Raw genomic sequence first — 21,459 nt, forward strand, 5'->3', positions numbered from 1 at the left:
ACGATTGACCTGAAGTCACATTCATATATGCAAGATTCAACCAGTACATAGGATAAGGGGTTTCCATGCCCCATCCCCCTTTTGGATGAATTTAATTTAATATGGTATACACATACATATGCTTTAATTTTTCACATTTAAATATATTATTCTCAACAGATTTTTATTTGTAAAAATATACTATAGTTCCTTGTACTTTAATTTGACATATTTGCACGATTGATTTTATTACAACCTTTCAGGTAGACAGACTAGGCTTATTGTAAGATGAAAGTGACCGTTCGTGCGACTATCTCAGAAAATTCATATTTTAACTTAAAAAAATTATTTATATAAAAAACAAATTCTTACAATTACATAGTTTTTATTTCTTTAGACAAAATAACGCTTGTTACAGGGGGTATTAAGCTCCTCAACCAGATTTCTGTTAACTTACGTTTGTTTAATCTAAAATATGCTGATCTGGTTGAGGCATTATTTAATTTGAGATTGTATTTGTCATTGAAAATTTGTGGGATTATAATAGTATTGTATTTGTCACTGAAAATTTAAAATGCTATGTGATGACGTTTACATGTTATCTCTATGGATATTCTTATTGTTATTAATCGTTTAACATCTTGGCAATATGATCATTGTGTTTCGCCGATTGACAATCTCAATTTGTTTATGAAAATTACAAAACCATTATGACGTAGGAAGCTTTGATAAGAAAATTACATATATTCATTTATAATCTTTGTTATTAACTAGAATATTTTTGTAAATATGTACATATATGACGCAAAGCGAAACGTCACAACAATTTGAAAATTTTGATTCGATAGATATTATCCCATTATCTAATACATGATATGACCAAGCCGATCCAGCACCTGAAGTGTGGATTTATGAAATTATTAGAAGTACTCTAGTAAATGTATAAATCAGTTAGTTAATCATCATGTGTTCTGTATTGTAACACAAATACACAGTGGTGATTCTTAAACTAATGGCATGTTCGTAAACTACTCTACGCTGCTCCCTGTACAACTTGGCAGATCACATGCAATCAGTCGATAAAAGTCTCTAAGAAGCATTCTTGGGGAATAATAAAATTTTACACTGAATACACTGGCAAGATGTCAGACAAATATTATTGTCAAGTCCTATTACGGTAGAATGCAAGTTGTAGGTAGAATGATTGCTGAACCGGCACCAATATACATATGTATTTATGCACAGAAATGTTATATTAATAGAAGTGGCTTTAGGCGTCATATTGTTGTCAAGTAATCAAGTTGTCCACAGACAATCCTAAATAATTTTAGCATCAGTCGTATTTGATGTTTGGTGCTTGACGTATGTCGGATAAAAACTTCTCTGTTTGTTTATATTACTCGCAAGATGGGCAAGCATCGGTGAACATTGCAAAATGCATTAAAAAATACACAATAAACAAAATGGGATACATTTTTATAAGTAAATTGATCCGATTGTATTCCGTGCGTTGTAGCGTATTTATAGAGACGTACCGCGTAATATTGACAACAGTTATTTATTCGTAAGGAACCTTCTATTACTATTACATTTCTCTGTATGTATGTAACTATATCACTGTTATGATAGTCTGGTAACAATTTCTCACACACGAAAATCTTTGCCATGAAAATATCCAACACGGAATATCTGGTACTCTGATACTGGCACGAGAATTCGAATGCCAGATGTGCAATGGTTGTCACGAATCAAATTGTTCTTTTACTCTTTAGTACCCGGGACAGATGTGTTGACCGTGTCCCGGTCTAAGAAAACACCGTTTGTGTTTGTAAGAGGATCGTTTATTTTTGTTCAATCGTTACAATGGTTATTGTATGTACGAAGAGGTTGGGCTTCGGAGAAGTGATCTGGTTGAACTCCAGAGGTTCACTCTGGTGTTGTGAGCTGCTGCGTTGCTTTATATACGTTCTGGGTTGGAGCGTGCCGCGCGCAAATGCTTTGTCTTCGTTTCCAGGACACGTGTGTTAGACACGGGTTGACCTATTTTCGAGGCGCGTGCTCGGTACACGTGTGGTTTATAGGGTCAGCGTCAGGACGTCGTTCGTTTGAGAATGCGGGCGTATGCCACGCGTTAATGACTGCCACGTGTTTACGACTTTTCAGAACATGTGTCGTGGTTGCCTGATGACATCACTGTTGGATTTCGTTCGTTTACGATCGAGCGATGAACTCTTTCTTCTGGAATGGTCGAAGGGGTCGTTGCCCTTGAGTTATGCATGTTTGTACAGGATCGATGATGTGATCACTGGTTTTGATTCGTAATAGCACAAGTTGTGCTTGATTCCTACAACTCTTTTCTCACAGTTTTAACAATTAAATTTTTATTGAAGTATGATGACGCTAATTGTGGTGACACTATTGATTCTAGATATTTAATCAATTCAATTGTGATAGTAAATCATAATGTCAAATTCAAAATGTTCTCATACATACATACTAGCAATGTAAATTTGTAAAGAATCCGCATTGTGAGACAATATTTCGGCGACAAATTACAAAGAATGCATCAGTTTTTTTTATTATTTTATCAATTGTTTATTTTTTAATTAAAAACCTACATATATATATATATATATATATATATATATATATATATATATATATATATATATATATATATATATATATATATATATATTCTAATAGTATTAATATAATACTAGCATTTTATACTAAAAATATAATAATTTATTCAACACTTCTCATCAGGCTTAATGTTTGATCATATACAAGGGCCTTTACATCGATACCCCAGATGAAATCTAGATGACTGAATGAGGCCAGGGATACTTTGAATTTACCCATTGGGTTGGGAAGATCAGTATACAATTGGTCTACATCTATGGTATCAACTAACAAATCGTTGTCGCTGTAGTGTAAAGCTACAGGAGCCGTTACTTCCGTCAGGTTGTAATTTGGTGGTTCAGCTGATCCATAAATGATCAAATTCGCGACACTGCCGTGGTCATATTTTCTGAACTTGCCTGAAATGTGTTCTTGAGCGTAATGTACGGGCTGTCGGACAGAACTACCAGCCGGTGTGTGACCAAAGTAAACTGGCAACATTGTCTAAAATTATAAAAAAAGTAGTTTGAGTGCAAAAAATCAACTTTTTTCTATATTTTGTTCAGAACATAAAATCAGTGAATAATATAAAAATGTTTATAATTTATAATTACCACATTGAGTTGATCTGGGCTATATCCACAAAGGATAAATAAGATGTTAGTGCATACAGGTAAAAGCTTAGATTCTTCCGTACAGTATAAATCTCCCAAAGTTGTTGTTAAATTGGTGTTTGGCAAAAATTCATGTATACCCAACACCGATAAGAGTGTCTGAAAATATATTAAATAAATTACATACATACATGTGTACATATATATTATTGATTTCATGATATTTACCTCAAGTCTGTCAGCATAAGGTGCTAATTTTATCACACTGCTCTTAGCATGAATCATGTGAACAGCAGGACCCATAGCCTGCATGGATAAAATCTTTTCGTTCATTTCGGGGTGTTCCGAGGCCATTACAAAGAAAGAAGTGGTTCCTTGGGAGTGACCAATGTAGTGCAATTTGCTTTGACCGGTTGTTTTCAAGATATGTTCTATCATAGCTGGTAGATCATAGTATCCTATTTCGTTCCAACTGAACTTCCAGAATTTGGAATCTGTATCTGGATTCATTGAAACGTGTTTTCTTGAGTAGTAATTTCCACGTGCGTTGCCTATCCATACGTCGTATCCTTCATCAGCAAGGATATATCCTACAAGAAGATCAGCATTAGTATATAACAAAAAAAATCATAAATTTTGAAATTTATACTAAATATATAATACCTAATGCCTTTCCAGGTCCATTCACTACCCAATCAGCGGACGAGCTCATAAGTCCGTGCATGACAAGAACAGGAATTTTGTTTCCTTTTGTAGGAATCTTTCCATTCGGAATCCTATGCATCGTTATTAAGTAACCATCTTCAGTTTCTACTTCGTGATTTTCAGAGGGATATCCATATTTTTCAATTAATTGATCCTATTAATCAATTAAATTATAAATATGTAATGAAAAATAATTTAAATGGTGTATAATTAACAAAATACAAAAACTTACAGTGTCCAAAATGGCATCTTCGAGAATCGTTGGGGAAATATTACTAAGCTCTTCTTTTGAAAGAGATAATAAATAATTTTTTCCATTTGGTGATGCTAATACTGCTGCAAAAGCAGCAAAAAAAATAATACAATGCTTTAACATGTTGCTAACTTGCTCGACGCATGTATAAAGCACATATCAGTTGTCCACTTCCGCGTTATATATATATATATATATATATATTATTTGTAGGATTGTCGGTAATATCATCTTTATGAAACGGATGATCCAAAAAATATTATCTTATTTAAAAAAAATTAACATTGTTTTTTTTCTCTATTTTATTGTACACAGTAGTGGCTCGTGAGAATTCATAGTGGGGGGGGGTTCCAGAAATCATTCGTAGTAGCTCGTTGACCATAACGGTGATCAAAAGAAAACAAAAATAGCATGCATATGATTGTATATATGTATGTAGGAATGATTTTTAAACGAGCCGTAGGTATGGTTGGTCAAGCTGGGATAAAGTGTGTGTGGTATGCATGGGAAAGACCGGATGCGTGTTGTTATGGTCACTTGTTGGAGAACAAGCCCGAAGCATGTGTTAATAAATACATAGTTCTGACTTAATCTGCGTTTCACTTGGAATCCTTCACATCCGGATCCTATATGTATATTAAAATATTTTAATTGTGTAATTCATATTTTACTTTATAATATAAAGTAAATATAATATATGTAATATTTTGTATTTTCAATACTAATGCAAAGAAATTAAATCCCTTGTCGTGTTTTTTGTTAACTCATTTTATTGGTTTTTTTATTTACCTAATACTTAATCATAATTAACTTTTCTATAATTTATTTGACTTTTTTTTTAGAATTATAGGAACCTTTAATTTTCCATTAGTTCAAAATTGTATTAAAAATTAGGTCTATCTGTACAAGTTATATAAAATATTACAATACAATGATTGTTATAGTGATTTAGTTTTAATTAATATATCAATTTTTATACGCACGTGTTTACAGATTTTTATCGATTGCAGATTTATCAAACTTAAATCTACAGATAGTATTTTACCATACTAACTACCTAACGAATAAAATGTTGCATTTGATTACAGCATGTAGTTTATTTGTTTTCAGATTTACTTTACTGAAAGTCAATAAATTTTTATAATATTGGGTTTGTTTTCAACTGTTTAAACATTATTGTGTTTTTTTATTTATAATACTAAATACTCATGTTTTTCTTATCAGATTTGTATGAGAAAATGTCTTTACCTTGTCAGTTCAGTACTATTTTCCTTGTCAATATTGTGGTTACCTCTACATAGAACTATTCTGTATCTACTATGTATTGTTTTTTTTATTATGAAAAAGATTTTAATCCATTTCAGTAAATAAAATCTATAGTTTTATCCATCAAATTATTAAAGCATATTCTTCTTATTCACGTGCCATGTCCTCCCAGAACGTCTAATGGCTGCTCGGAGGAGTGCTCGAGTGCTAAGGCCGTACCACTGCCTTAGCACCCGAGCCAAGATGTTTTCCGCCTGACCCAACTGCGTTGGCCTACGATTTTCCCCTGGATTATTAGGCGCAGGAGATCGTATTTCTCGTTCCGCATCACATGTCCAAAGTACTCCAATTTACGCCTTTTCACACTTTTGAGCACTTCGACATGCTTTCCAATCAGTGCTAGCACCTCGGCATTGGTACGACACGCCATCCATGAGATTATCAGCATCCTTCTGTATGTCCACATTTCAAAGGCCTCTAGTTTTTGCATGTGGCATCTGTCAGGGTCCATGCTTCTGTCCCATACAGAAGGATGCTGAAAAAGTATTTTAAAAATCCTATCTTTTAACAATCTTTCTGTCAGGCGACGACTTACTGATGCTACATTCTTCTTTAAGCTCATAAATGGTTTCCTTGATTGTTCTGATTTACTGAATAAGGTTAATTTCAGGATCCCAGTTCGGTATTCTAGACACGTTGCACTCTTTTCACTTGATCCTTTCAATACTAATTCCCAAAAATATTCTTATCTGCAGCGTGTTTATCGTATGTTTAACGGGGAGCTGAATGAGGTTTATCTGTTCGGTATTTCCCTACATCAATTCAGGTCTAACATCAAGAGAATCTTGACCGATTGATTCATTTCTTCTTCTATTCTATTTTATAACCTTTTTCCAATATTTCCAATATTTTTACACTTTAGTTTAGTTATGTAATGTGCTATTTAGTCATGTTATAGCTTTCATTCTTTTCCTTTTCATTTTTTTATCTTATATTTACCTTTTTCATTTGTTTATTTTTGTAAATTTCCATTTCTTCTTATATTCTATTTTATAACCTTTTTCCAATATTTTAATACTATAGTTTAATTATGCAATCTGTTATTTTGTCATGTTATAGCTTTTATTCTTTTCTTTTTCATTTGTTTATCTTGTATTTATCTTTTTTCATTTTTAATTATCTTTGTAAAAATCTGTAATTGGACTCGGATGTTATATATATTATATTTATTTTATTATTTTATTAATTGAAAAATCAACAGACAGGATGTACAGAGATAGGTATAAAAAAAACAAAAAGTAAATAAATAATATATGTAACATCCGAGTCCAATAATAGATTTTTACAAAAATGAAAAAGATAAATATAAGGAAAACAAATTAAAAAGTAAAGAATAAAGGCATGACAAAATATGTAGTACATTGCATAATTAAACTATAGTATTAAAATATTTGGAAAAGGTTATAAGATAGAATATAAGAAGAAATTGAAATTTACAAATATAAAACAAATGAAAAAGGTAAATACAAAATAAACAAATGAAAAGGAAAAGAATGAAAGCTATAATATGATTAAATAGCACATTACATAACTAAACTAAAGTATAAAAATAATGGAAATATTGGAAAAATAGAATAGGAGAAAAAATGAATCAATCGGTCAAGATTCTCTTGATGTTAGACCTGAATTGATGTAGGGAAATACCAAACAGATCAACCTCATTCAGCTCTCCGTTAAACATACGATAAACGCTCTGCAGATAAAATATTTTTGGGAATTAGTATTGAAGGGATCAAGTGAAAAGAGTGCAACGCGTCTAGAGTATCGAACTGGGATTCTGAAATTAACCTTATTCAGTAAATCAGAACAATCAAGGAAACCATTTATGAGCTTAAAGAAGAATATAGCATCAGTATGTCGTCGCCTGACAGAAAGATTGTTAAAATTTTATTTTTTAAATTTTAAAATGTCGGAAACAGTAGAATGGGTATAGGTAGGAAAAAGGTAGCGTAAGGATTTAATAAATTTAAGTTGAACTTTCTCAATACAATTAATATGGGATAAATAAAAAGGTGACCAGATAATTGAGGCAAATTCAAGGTGAGACCTTACAAAGGAAAAATAAAGTAATTTTAGTACATAAGGATCATTAAAGGGTTTTGTTGAGCGGAGTAGGAATCTAAGAGATTTAAATGCTTTGTTGGTAATAAAAGAAATATGTTCAGAGAAATCTAGTTTATTATATATTTACTCTTTGTTTTTATACATGTCTACATCTTGTTGTCTGTTGATTTTTCAATAAATAAAATAAATAAATATGTACCTACATATATTGTATTTGTAAAAAAATCATGTGTTAAAAATTATAGTTTAAAATTAATAAAAAAACATTCGAGCTTTATTTTTTTTATTAAATATTGATTTTTCTAACAAAATTCATAGTCGATTTAGTACAAAATGAAATAATATTAATATAACACTAACATTTTATAATGTATTAAAAATAAAATTAGTTATTCTAAGCTTCTCATTAATCTTATTGTTTTGTCATACACAAGAGTGTTTGCATCAATGCCCCAGATGAAATCCAAATGACTGAATGTTGTCAAGGGTACTTTGAATTTACCCAATGGGTTGCCAAGTTCACTATACAATTGATCAACATCTTGGTTAGCGACAAACAAGTCGTTATCTGTGTAGTGTAATGCCACAGGACAAGTAATTTTTGATAGATCATAATTTGGTGGCTCAGCAGAACCATAAATAATCAAATTCAAAACACTTCCATGGTCGTATTTCCTGAATTTGCCTGACATGTGTACTTGGGCGTAATGTACTGGCTGTCTGGTAGCACATCCGGCTGGTGTATGACCCAAGTACACAGGCAACATGGTCTAAAATTGTAACAAGGAATTTCATATTAAAAATACATTGATATGTATTTTGTATTTACATATGTATTTTGTTAATTCAGTTACAAATAATACAACTGATACACATTAAGAAAAATATCTATAATTACCACATTGAGTTGATCTGGACTGTATCCACCAAAAACAAACAAAACACTGGTGCAAACATTCAAATATTTGGATTCTTCTGAACAGAATAATTGTCCCACATTTGTTGTTAAATTGCTGTTTGGCAAAAGTTCATTTATTCCGAGTACTGATAAAATTGTCTGGAATTTAAAAAAGTAGCTGATAATATCTGAAAGTAATGTTTAATGAATTGCTAAACATTTACCTCGAGTCTGTCAGCATAAGGTCCCAAATATTTCAGCAAAGGAGTCTCAGCGTGGGTCATGTATGTGGCAGGACCCATAGCCTGCATAGATAAAATTTTTTCATTAATTTCCGGTCGTTCCGCAGCCATTACAAAAAATGAAGTGGTTCCTTGGGAGTGTCCAATGTAGTGCAGTTTGCTGTGGCCAGTATTTTCCAAGATATAAGCAATCATCGCTGGCAAATCGTAATATCCTATTTCATTCCAACTAAATTTCCAGAATTTGGAATCTGTATCGGGATTCATTGAGACGTGTTTCCTTGAATAATAATTTCCACGTGCGTTACCCATCCATACATCATAGCCTTCGTCAGCAAGGATATATGCTATAATGAATATTGTCATATATACATATGTAGTGTAATAATAAATTATATAAATCATTAATGTAAATATTACATTATATACCTAATGCTTGTTCAGGACCGTTCACTACCCAATCAGCCGATGAACTTGTAAGTCCATGCATGACAAGGACGGGAATTTTATTACCTGTTGTAGGAATCTTTCCATTAGGAATTCTATGCATCGTTATTAGGTAACCATCTTCAGTTTCTACTTCATGATTTTCAGAGGGATAGCCATATTTTTCAACTAATTGATCCTATTAATCGACTTAATTATAAATATGTAATGAAAAATAATTTAAATGGTGTATAATTAACAAAATACAAAAACTTACAGTGTCCAAAATGGCATCTTCGAGAATCGTTGGGGAAATATTACTAAGCTCTTCTTTTGAAAGAGATAATAAATAATTTTTTCCATTTGGTGATGCTGATACTGCTGCAAAAGCAGCGAGAAAAATCATATATTTTAACATGTTGACCATTTTGCTGGATAATACATAACTTATGTCATTTCCAACAGTGTATTTATACATATATAATATATAGATATGTACTTCTGTTTGTTGTAATTATCTTTGTAAAGTGATCGATCCAAAAAAACATTATCTTTTTTACATATTTCTTTATTGCAATGTGTATGTAATTTATTTTTGTTCAATTACTTATATTAATATTATGTATATTCATATCTGTATTTCACAAAATATTTCTATATTGGAATCTTCATTTATAGTTCTGTTATATATTTTAAATATTTATATTGTGTAATTTTTCTACTTGTTTTAAAGTTGTTCTTTTCTTCATAAAAAATTAACATACATTAAGCTAGTTATTTTTTCATTTCAAAATCCATGTATGTAATATATTAAATTTAATATTATTTATATATACATTTTATTTAACCATTGACATGTATCCATAAAACCTAAAATTGATTGCTTAAAAAATATTTGAAAATTGGGTCTATATGTACAATCTTTATGATTATTGATTATAATTTAGCTATTATATTGGTATTTCTATTGATTGAAGATTATCATTTTCGAAATCTATCGATAATGTCATAAATTATTGAATTATCCAATTAAAAAAAAAATAATTTGATATTTGATAAACTACTTTTTTAGGTAAACAATATTTGTTTGATATATTGTTTGTATTTTTTAGTTTTAAAGTATAAAAGAGGATAAAAGATATATTTTATTCAATTGAGATTCAAACTATGTATGTACAAATATAAATGTATGTACACTTCTATATACATTTATGCATGTAATAAAATTTTTTTTTTTTGAAGTGTGTTGCATGTCGCCTGCAACTTAAGTCTGAAAACACGAGGCTATAAGAATAAGATAAATTGAAAATAGACATTTACATATACTTTTTGCATATAATATAATTAATAAGTTTTATATTTACAATTTTTCATACATATATAAAAAATAGTACTCAAACAAAACGTATAGTTAATACTTAAGTACATATATGTTCATACATTGTTTTCAATATAAAAATTTGGTATACTCTCTCATTGTATTCTAACATATTTTTAGACGTTATCAGTGCCTTTGGAAAAGGTTTATTTTCCAACTTTCAACACCCTGAGCAACGCCAGGCAATTCGACTAATATCTACATACATATTTATAGTGAACTCTTGTTATATTATGTTTTAATACTTTCATTAAATAATATCAATTCTCCTTAAAAACCTTTAATACACGTTCATACAAAATACTGGTCGCATTAGCTGCCCAAATAAAGTCTGCATGACTGAATTCAGCTGTAGGTACCCTAAATTTTCCAAATGGATTTCCAAGTTCTGCATGCAACCTATCAACATCTTCCAAGCCCACGATCCAATCGTTTTCACTAAAGTGCATTACTACAGGAGCTGTAACTCGTGCTAGATTATAATCTGGAGGAATACTAGAGCCGTACATATAAAGGTTCAAAATAATTGAACCATAATCATAGTTTCTAAATTTTCCACTATTATATAATTGAGCGTAGTGAGCCAATTGTCTGCTCGCACATCCTGCTGAAATTTGACTGATATAAACTGGTAGCATAGTCTATAAATGTTAAGAAACTTATTAACAAGATAATACATTTAATAATCGTAAAATATTTATTTAATTTACTTACAAGGTTGAGTTGATTAGGACTGAATCCACACATAAAGAATATAAAATTAGTGCATAATGGTAGTAGTTTAGAATCTTTGTTACATAGTAGATGTGCTGCTGCTATTGAAAATTTTGAATTAGGCATAACTTCATTTAAACCAATCATTGACATGATTATCTGGAAATAATTGGATTAGATTTAACCTTTTTTCAATACCAACTTTGTGTTTTCAAACTCACTATTATAATTGCGATAAAATAAATTAAATCTGCTTTGTGTTCACTTTTGTTTTTGATAAGTAAAGACATTTCTTGAATTTAATTTGTAATGTTATTGTAGTTTCTACATATATTAGATTCCAAACTCACGTCTATAGTAGAAGCAAACGGTGCATAATATTTAACGATTGGACTTTTGAGATGTGACATATAAGCTGCTGGACCCAAGGCTTGCATCAAAATAATTTTGTCATTGTATTCTGGTCTTTCAGACCCCATTACGAAGAAAGACGTACTACCCTGAGAATGCCCCACGAAATGTAATTGGCTGAATCCAGTATTTTTTAAAATGTAATCTATCATTGCAGGCAGATCGTAGTAGCCTATTTCATGCCAGCTGAACTTCCAAAATTTCGGTTCGTCAGGATTTAATGTAGTATGTTTTCTGGAGTAGAAATTTCCACGTGCATTTCCGAGCCATACATCGAAACCTTGTTCAGCCAAAATGTAACCTGTGGAATAAAAGTTATTGAATTATGTAATATAAAACAAACCGCTTACGTACATGGTAAAAACAAATACCCAAAGACTTTTCAGGTCCATTTAGTATCCAGACAGCAGACGAGCAAAACACACCATGCATAAGTAGCACTGGAATTCGTTCTTTTTTGTTATTTGTATCAAGTTTTCCTTGAGGTATTCTATGTAATGTAACCACATATCCATCTTCAGTTTCAGTTTCGTGAGTTTCTACTGGATAGCCATATTTTTCTATCAGTCTAGACTATGAAACATTGATTATTACATTATTTAAATATGTAATATATAAATACATAATATGTACTATAAATATACGAAATCTTTCAAGTTTAATTTAAAATCTTTCACTTAGTCTGCTATATACAAATATATATTTAATGGTTTTGGACCCCAAATAGTTCATACAACTCAATTCATTTGTGAAGTAAACATTTTACCTTTATCAAATAGATAAATAATTGTAGTATAATAATTGTTATATAATATTAATTTGTACAAATATTATAAGTTTAATTTTTTTAAATTTGATGTTTCATAAAATTGAAAAAAATATATTAAAGATTTAATGACATCACATAAATGTAAAATTTGTTAAAAAAAATAAATGCGTTACTGGTAGAATAAATAATTGAGAAAATAAACGTCAAATTTCTGGCATGATTTCGCATACTACATATGTATATGTATATGGAAAATGGCACATGTTGCCGGGTGCTTGAATTTTTCTATGGAATTTGATAAATAAATATTCATATGAACTTTATTAATTATAAATTGTGTTAATACTCACCGAATCTAATATAGAGTCTTCTATCAGACTTTTAGGTATTTGGGATATATCACTAATTATTTGTGAAAAAAAATACTCATTTGATTTCACAGATGTACTTAGTAAGCACAAAATTATTACTAGTGAAATAAACATGGTGTTTTTCAAAAGTATTTACTTGAAATGTTTTTATCAAAAATTATTTTGTTTATATAATATTGAGATAATTTTTAACGACATGCTAAGCTTCTAAATGGTGATTCAACGATACAAAACGTTTTTCTTATATAAAACAAATTTTTTTTTGATTATGTATCGCATAATATTAGAAGCTAGTTGACACAATTTCAATTCCCCAAATTTAGTTAAATTTTTCAAGTTAAGTAAATATTAAATTAGTATATTTCAATTGTTACATGATATCAATTTGGATCATTGTCATTTTTCATTAACATTTGGATCATAGCAATTTCTGATGTTCACACATAAAATATGTGTTTTATTTAAGAAAAACTTCAGATCGAATCGGTGGATCATCCGTTATTATTGAAGAATGTCTTATCGTTCGATAAAACAATAACACTGAGCAACAAAAAAAAATACCAGAGCGGAGACTAGCCAATCTTTACTAAGTTTGACCCACTGAATTCGAATATGATATTGATTTTTGTTGGTGAGTGATCGTTTACGAGATATGAGCGTTTAAAAAAATCCGCGATTTTTACAGTTTTTTGGCTTTTGCGGTCTTAAACTCAAAATTTAGCCAAATAAATGAAAAATAGGATGGAAAAAAAATCTGTAAAAAAAAATATATTTTTGACTTTTAAAATTCGCTAGATAATTAATTAGAAGTATTTTATAGCAATGAAATATAACAATTAATAGAAAAAATATCTGTCTATTGATTCCAATACTCACTTTGAGCGTAACAATCCTAAATTTTGAGTTAAAGACCTCAAAAGCCAAAAAACTGTAAAAATCGCGCATTTTTTTAAACGCTCATATCTCGTAAACGATCACCCACCAACAAAAATCAATATCATATACGAATCCAGTGGGTCAAACTTAGTAAAGATTGGTTAGTCTCCGCTCTGGTAACTCAAAAACGTGATTTTTTGTTGTTCAGTGTAATTACATAGAGGCAATATAACAGTATTTAAATACTGTAGTATCAACTCTAATTATTATTAAATTCTGTTATATCGAAATCAGACATTTTATTTTAATTCCAGATCAAAGCAGAGTAGAAAAATATATAAAAAAAATTTCTGATAAAATCAACAACGTAGTATGCAAATACAAATAATCAAGTTTTAATTGTTACTTTCTGTTTCTTGTATTTTGTTTTGTTTATTTTCTGTTTTATGATTATATAAAAATATTACACTATATTTATATTAATAAAATTAAACATATGTATGTATATTGTGGGATCCTCATGAATATGAACTAAATTGATTGTTTTGTTTTTAATGATTATTAATTTTTTGTGCTCATATTTATTATAAATTATCAGCAACAGGTCAACATTTTCTGAGAGATCAATTCTAGCATTTGTTAGCATAAATCTAGCATAAATTTTAGCATTTGGCTATCATTTTCTTCTTAATTATTAATTTTAGCTATTTTACTGTTTTTTACTTTATCTATGTACGTAGTAACAATAGATAAAGTTTTGTGATCATGCAAAAATTTGAACTCGAGATTTTAACTGATTCGAACTTAGAATCGATTACTGATCACGTTCTTGATCATGATCTAGAAAAAATGTGTGTGTGAGTGTGTGTCTGTGTATTTTGGGGATTTTTTGAACACCGTTAGTCCTATCGAACTAAAACTTAGTATCGGTTATTGAAATTCTTATCGACACGACGTAAATTTTTTTTTAATTTTTAAGTATACCGTAAATGGTACCTTCCCTTATAGGTGTCCCCTTTTTTATGTTTTTCTCAGAAACCTTTTGGTTTATTAAACTGAAATTTCATAACTAAAAGTTTAAGCTTAATAATTAGTTAGGTCTAAAATTTGGTAAGCATCGCTCAACCGGAAGTGGCAGTTTACTCTTGTTCGATATTTCTTCCACTATTTTTTTCGACCCCTTAAACGTGTGTTCTTCACGGAAAAATTCAAGTATAATTCTTGTATCAATGTGATGAAAAAAAAATCATTAAATTTAATAAACCGGAAGTGGGATTTTTTCCTCTTAGAAAGGTCAAAAATGTTGTGCCCACTATTCTGTCCACACCCCTGAACGTATCAAGCTGAAACTTTATATTTGTATTCTTTATGTACTAACTTAGAGTTGATTAGGTTTGGATCAGAATTCGTAAACCGGAAGTAGTATTTTTTTTGAAAACAATATTTCATTATTTTATTTTGACCTTTTAAATTATTTTTATATTCTTGATATTTAATATGTATAATACTGATAATAATTCTAACTAATAAACAAAATTTGAACAAAATCCGATAACCGAAAGTAGAACTTTTGTATTGTGCAAGTTTCCATACATTTGCGCTCAATTTGTATCGAAAATGCTGTCATAGTTTTTAGTATTTCATAATCTGTCTGTATCGAATTTTGTTTTGTTATCTACTTATATTTCTCGAATACATAGATAAAGTCACACCCGAATTTTTTTCTATTTGAAGTGAATTTTTCTGTCAAAAAGTTTTGCTCCAATGGATTACCGTTTCCTTTTGAAGAGAACAGTAAAAATAATAAGGGAAAATGATTTTGGTGAAAATAATTCTTACTGTTTTAATGTCAGTAAAACTAAGAATTTATAAAATTAAAAAAACTTTATTGTACAAAAATATGTATGTATATATGAATATACTATTTTAGACTATTGTTATACATATTATGTAATATATTTTTATAAATTCATTAAAATATCTTTAAAATATTCAATTCTCTTTCAAATTCTTTACTATATGTTCATATAAAATGCTGGTTGCATCGACTGCCCAAATATAGTCTATGTGACTAAATTCAGTCATGGATAATCTATATTTTTTAATTGGATTTCCAAGTTCTGCATGCAACCTATCAACATCTTCCAAACCAACCATCCCATCGTTATCGCTAAAGAATATTGCTACGGGAGCGGTTATTTGTGTCAGATTGTAATCTGTAGGACTACTGGAGCCGTACATATATAGGTTCAAAAGAATTGAACCATAATCATAGTTTCTAAATTTTCCACTATTATATAACTGAGCGTAGTGAGCCAATTGTCTGCTCGCACATCCAGCTGGAATGTGACTTATATAAACTGGAAGCATAGTCTAAAAATATTGTGAATATTATTAACCTAATAATATATTAAAATTTATAGAATTATTTCATTTGTATTAATTTTATATACATATGTATGTATATACATACAACGTTAAGTTGACCAGGATTGAATCCACACAGTAGGAATATTAAATTAGTGCACAGTGGTAAGAATTTCGAATCTTTGTGACAAAATAGATGTGCTGCTACTGTTGATAATTCTGAACTAGGCATAAATTCGTTAAAGCCAATCAGAGACATGATTGTCTGTAAAGAGTTTGATTAAATCTGGATTAATTTTACTTCATCTTATTACATATAATACAGATAATATAATACAGATACAGATACAGATAATATAACTCTGTCATCCCTAATCATCCATTATTGAAAGGTGAAATATGGAAAATGTATTTGCAAGCCAAACAGTAAAAGTACATAAAAGTTGAATAGGATTCAAATAAAAATTCACGGTTTTAATCATATTGTAAAGTTATTAAGAGAGACGCCCGTAGACCGATGATGTCATAGTGACGTCAACCAATGGAGGAGTCAGGCGTTGCGGCCAATGGCAGCGCTGGACTCCTCGACCAATGAATACGGCTGTATGCGCTGAGCGCTCAATGTTTATAAGTATGGTGCGCTCTCGAACGGTGGCATTCGGACCATGGCCTCCACCTGACGAGCAGCAATAAAGACTTGGAACCTGCCTGCGTGTTTTCTTGTACCTTGACCTGACTCCACTTACCTCTGAATACTCTTCACTAGTGTCAGAAATGAGATCAACATGGTTGGGACAAGGAGCAACAAAGGCATGGCTTCGAGATCTTCAGCGCTGCCGGAAAACATGGAGCCGGATCGAGAGCAGAGCCACGGAGGACGGAGACGGGAGGAGCCGAGGAGCCGGGAGTCGAGGAGTCGGGAGCCAATATAATACGATTTGCGTATTTAGTCAATATAAAAAAAAATTAAAACCAGTACCATACCAATTTAAAATTCCGAGACAAAATCGATCCTCAAAAGTACACACATATTTTTGTATATGCGTAGCTCAAGAAATCTATAATCGTTCGAATTTTATACTACACTAAAAATCTATAGCATTAACCCATTTTTGCCCGAATTTTTTTTCTCTCAAAATTTATAGTAATTTCAACAAATCATAGTGTTGTATGATACATAAGATTTTTTTTTCTTGCAATCGTATTGGTTTTATACGAGTTTTTCGAGATATTCCAAATTTGGAACACTGGGAATACAGTGAGGTAGCGTTACAAAACTAAATTAAGAAAAAAAGTTTATTTCAACACAGGCAACCTTATAAAATAGTGTACATAGATAAGTCAAGTTATGTAAATATAATATATATACATGAATTAACGAAAATGAAAGGTTTTAAAACATCCTTCATGCAAATTTACACCACATTTTTCACAACATTTTGTGGCATGTTTTTTACAAAGTGCACATCCATTTTGTTTATCAGCTGTAATCTTCCAATGATCTAGGCGATCATATCGAATATTGACAGGCACCCTGCTAGATAATTATTTTGAAGATTTTGGCCTTCCTCCCCCCTCTTTACGGGATTTCCGTTAATTTTTAAGTACAGTTGTACTATATTTCTTCTAAATTGCAATCTAACTTTCTAACTAAAAGTAATCTAACTTTTTATTTTCTGGATTTTTTCTATTAAAGTTGCCAAGCATTATTAGCACCATTTTTTAGATTTGATGGATACTCGATAGTTATCTATATTTTCATCCATTCGATGTACTCCGGCCATATGTATAGTTGTTGTATTTTAATATGACATTTGGTCGGTTGATTGGTGGTTTTTTTTCTCGGAGGATATCCATCTCTGAGCCTGTCCTGTCCTATTGGTTCTACTGGATCGCAGGAGCTAACGATGAGAACTACTCGGTTGTCATTCCAAGCTGTAATAGTTTTTGCCAGTTTTGGTGTCAATTCAAAATTCATATGTCCCTCTTTCCAGTTTTTTTTATCAATTTAGTATTTGATATTGGGCATTTTTCTGTTCTATTAGTCATTATTGTTCCCATATAGCCGAACCCAACAATTCTTCAACAATTTCTTCCATCTCTGATGTTGTTAAAAATCTGGGGGAAAAAAATCCAATGTTGCTATAATCCCAGTGTTCCAAATTAGGAACATGGATAATATTGTGAATAAAAAAGTTACATATGGAAAAATTAAAAAAAGTACTACACATAACGAATCTAGAACAATAAGAGATTCTAATAAATATGGTCAATATGTAATAAATGTATTATAAAGATGTGTAAACTTACTTGTCAGATGACATTTTCTGTTGAACGTATTTGATGCAAATAAAAAAACACTGCTCACTCCTACAGGTTCCAACCTAAAAAAATATTACCCGAAACGATCCCCACACTCGCTAGCTATAGACTGATACAATTTAAACTTTTATTGTGTTATGCATAATAGAGTGGGGGTAAAAATACAAAATGTTCCAATATTGGAACACTGGGCAAAAATGGGTTAAACATTAAAATATCGGCTAAAGAGCCATATTCAGGAAAAGTTAAAGACGTGAGCTTTTTCATTTTATGTTCATACACATGCACCTTATTTTTACATTAAAACTGCATGTATTTTTCTTGGTATTTAAAGATATTTCTTAAATTTCATTTGGTCAACCTGTATGTTCTATTATATTTTAAACTTACGTCTATAGTGAAAACAAATGGTGCCAAATATTTGAAGATTGGACTTTTGAGATGTGACATATAAGCTGCTGGACCTAATGCTTGCATCAATATAATTTTGTCGTTGTATTCTGGTCTTTCAGATCCCATTACGAAGAAAGACGTACTACCCTGAGAATGCCCCACAAAATGTAATTGGCTGAAACCAGTATTTTTTAAAATGTAATCTATCATTGCTGGCAGATCGTAGTAGCCTATTTCATGCCAGCTGAACTTCCAAAATTTCGGTTCGTCAGGATTTAATGTAGTATGTTTTCTGGAGTAGAAATTTCCACGCGCATTTCCGAGCCATACATCGAAACCCTGATCAGCCAAAATAAAACCTGTGGAATAAAAGTTTTTGAATTGTGAAATATAAAATATAAAACACTTACGTACATTGTAAAAAGAAATACCCAAAGACTTTTCAGGTCCATTTAGTATCCAGACAGCAGACGAGCAAAACAATCCATGCATAATTAGTACTGGTATACGTTTTTTTTCATCATTTGTATCATGTTTTCCTCGGGGTATCCTATGCATTGTAACCAAATATCCATCTTCAGTTTCAGTTTCGTGGGTTTCTACTGGATAGCCATATTTTTCTATCAGTCTAGACTATTAAACATCGATTATTAGATTATTTAAATATGTAATATATAAATAGATATGTATCATTGTATTATTACGTATGTATAATACTATACATATACGAATTCGGTCATATTTTGTTTCAAATCCTTCACACAGTCTGCTATATACAAATATATATTTAATGGTTTTGGACCCAAAATAGTTCATACAACTCAATTAATTTTTGAAGTAAACATTTTACCTTTATCAAATAAATAAATAATTGTAGTATAATAATTGTTATATAATATTTAATTTGTACAAATATTATAAGTTATCTTTTTTTAAATTTGATTCTTCATAAAATTGAAAAAAATATATTAAAGATTTAATGACATCACATAAATGTAAAATTTGTTACATCCAATTGAAATATTCCGGGATTCTAGTAATATATACAATGTACAATATATATTTTACGGTCAGTGTGATAAATCCGTTTATTAATGATGATATCTGGCTAATGAGATTAATAATTATAATGACTAATTTTTAACTAAACCTTCCCGTATCTAACATCTAACACCGAATAATCCAAGCCACCTTAATCTAACTTATATCTTTTCTACTCCGATTAACAAATTAGACGGTTATTATTAATAATAACCAATTTAATATATTGACATCAACTAATACTGTATGTACTCGATTACTAAATATTGATATAATCTCTAATGATAGTATTTATATGGTATTAAGACTCACCGAATCCAGTATAGAGTCTTCAATTATACTTTTAGGAATTCGGGATATTTCATTGATTGTCAATGTAGAAAAATACTCAATCATATGTGGAGAACCATTTGGATTCACCGATGTGCATAGTAAACACAGAATTAATACCAGCGATCTAAACTTGAACATTGTTCAAATTTAGTAAACATTCGTTTCGAAAAACTTTACAATGTGTGTTTTTATCAGAACATACATACATAATTGCGATTATATCATTTTCAGATAATTTTTTTACTTTATTTTGTCTATGGCTAACTTATTTTATCGAGGAACATCTTATCTTTTGATAAAACAATACATAATGAAAAGTAATATTTAATGAGGAATCAGATCTCAACGATGGTTAATAAATAAACAATAACCATATAAACTTTAAATAATGTATTTATATTGATATATATTTTGAAAATTATTTCTTAAAGAAATAGTCTCATTTTATGCGGTAAAAAATGCTAAAATAAAACTTAAAATGCTAACTTTGGAAAAATATATACTGAAATACGGGTCTCTAATCATAATGGTATGTTAATGTATTGAAATTCGACAGGCAACCTAATATAAAAAAAAATATCAAGGAAATTTTTATTAAAAATAATAGATGCTACATTTTCTTTATAGTAATAAAACCAAACGAATCAATAACACATTACAATATTTCACAACAATTATAATGAAAAAATCGTAAACATGTTTATTCAGCTAATTGAAAAGAAGTGAACCATTTCAGTCGCTTTTCATTTTGAGACGATTAAACCAATGTGCTTGTCTTTATGACTTATCTGTTGATAACAAATCAATTTTTACATACCTCCTTTTTTAATTTGTATTGGCTATATACAATTTCAAATATGTACATTTATGTCTAAATATAGGTTTTTCATTCCAAATTGACCTTTTTTCATTTAAAATAGACATTGAAAAGGGGCTAACTTTAAATGAAAACGGGTTAATTTAAAAAAATGAAAAAGGGTAAATTTGAAATGAAAAAGGGTCAATTTGGAATGAAAAACCTGTATTATGCTTATAAAAATAAATATATTTGTGATGTAAATGTAAATGATTTCAATAAAATAACGGTTATTCCATGTATGTTTGACGTAATAATTCAATTGTGTATATAAAAAGAAATTTTTAGATATATATCATCGATATCTCGTAATCTAAACAAGCATTTTAAAATAAGGTAATGATATTTACTTTATCTTCACGTATGTATTGTATTACCGATTTTTGATAAATATAAAGTTATTATTGTAAGTACCGAATGTACCATTATAGAATTAAAATCAAAGAAGGAAATTTAAGAACTCAAATTTAATAGCATTTTATTTTACACTTCATTC

General features: G+C 29.9%; 4 protein-coding genes across 5 annotated transcripts; all 4 read right to left on the reverse strand.

Annotated features, from left to right (window-relative positions):
• Positions 1-2,019: 2,019 nt before the first annotated feature.
• LOC143915842 (lipase 3-like) lies at positions 2,020-4,071 on the reverse strand. Its single transcript, XM_077436661.1, has 5 exons — positions 3,882-4,071; positions 3,447-3,808; positions 3,219-3,377; positions 2,737-3,108; positions 2,020-2,160 (listed from the first exon to the last, which is right to left on the reverse strand). The coding sequence occupies exons 1-5, from the start codon at positions 4,000-4,002 to the stop codon at positions 2,020-2,022; spliced, it is 1,155 nt and encodes a 384-aa protein (XP_077292787.1). The 5' UTR covers positions 4,003-4,071.
• Positions 4,072-7,834: 3,763 nt separating this feature from the next.
• On the reverse strand, positions 7,835-9,814 carry LOC143915068 (lipase 3-like). Its single transcript, XM_077435493.1, has 5 exons — positions 9,410-9,814; positions 9,136-9,331; positions 8,689-9,053; positions 8,465-8,623; positions 7,835-8,336 (listed from the first exon to the last, which is right to left on the reverse strand). Exons 1-5 carry the CDS (start codon positions 9,608-9,610, stop codon positions 7,956-7,958), a joined length of 1,302 nt encoding a protein of 433 aa, XP_077291619.1. The 5' UTR covers positions 9,611-9,814; the 3' UTR covers positions 7,835-7,955.
• A 556-nt stretch (positions 9,815-10,370) lies between these two features.
• On the reverse strand, positions 10,371-12,918 carry LOC143915069 (lipase 3-like). Of its 2 annotated transcripts, none has more exons than XM_077435494.1 (5): positions 12,755-12,918; positions 12,007-12,208; positions 11,575-11,936; positions 11,225-11,383; positions 10,371-11,151 (listed from the first exon to the last, which is right to left on the reverse strand). In XM_077435494.1, the coding sequence occupies exons 1-5, from the start codon at positions 12,887-12,889 to the stop codon at positions 10,771-10,773; spliced, it is 1,239 nt and encodes a 412-aa protein (XP_077291620.1). In that variant the 5' UTR covers positions 12,890-12,918; the 3' UTR covers positions 10,371-10,770. The 2 variants fall into 2 exon arrangements, with proteins under 2 accessions (XP_077291620.1, XP_077291621.1); XM_077435495.1 differs by having other exon boundaries at positions 12,007-12,203; positions 12,755-12,878.
• A 2,601-nt stretch (positions 12,919-15,519) lies between these two features.
• On the reverse strand, positions 15,520-20,291 carry LOC143915396 (lipase 3-like). The gene is made up of 5 exons (XM_077436029.1): positions 20,087-20,291; positions 19,165-19,366; positions 18,731-19,092; positions 16,125-16,283; positions 15,520-16,024 (listed from the first exon to the last, which is right to left on the reverse strand). Exons 1-5 carry the CDS (start codon positions 20,243-20,245, stop codon positions 15,644-15,646), a joined length of 1,263 nt encoding a protein of 420 aa, XP_077292155.1. The 5' UTR covers positions 20,246-20,291; the 3' UTR covers positions 15,520-15,643.
• Positions 20,292-21,459: the final 1,168 nt, after the last annotated feature.

Source organism: Arctopsyche grandis, chromosome 8, assembly GCF_051622035.1.
Source record: "Arctopsyche grandis isolate Sample6627 chromosome 8, ASM5162203v2, whole genome shotgun sequence".
Classification (NCBI taxonomy): Eukaryota; Metazoa; Arthropoda; class Insecta; order Trichoptera; family Hydropsychidae; genus Arctopsyche; species Arctopsyche grandis.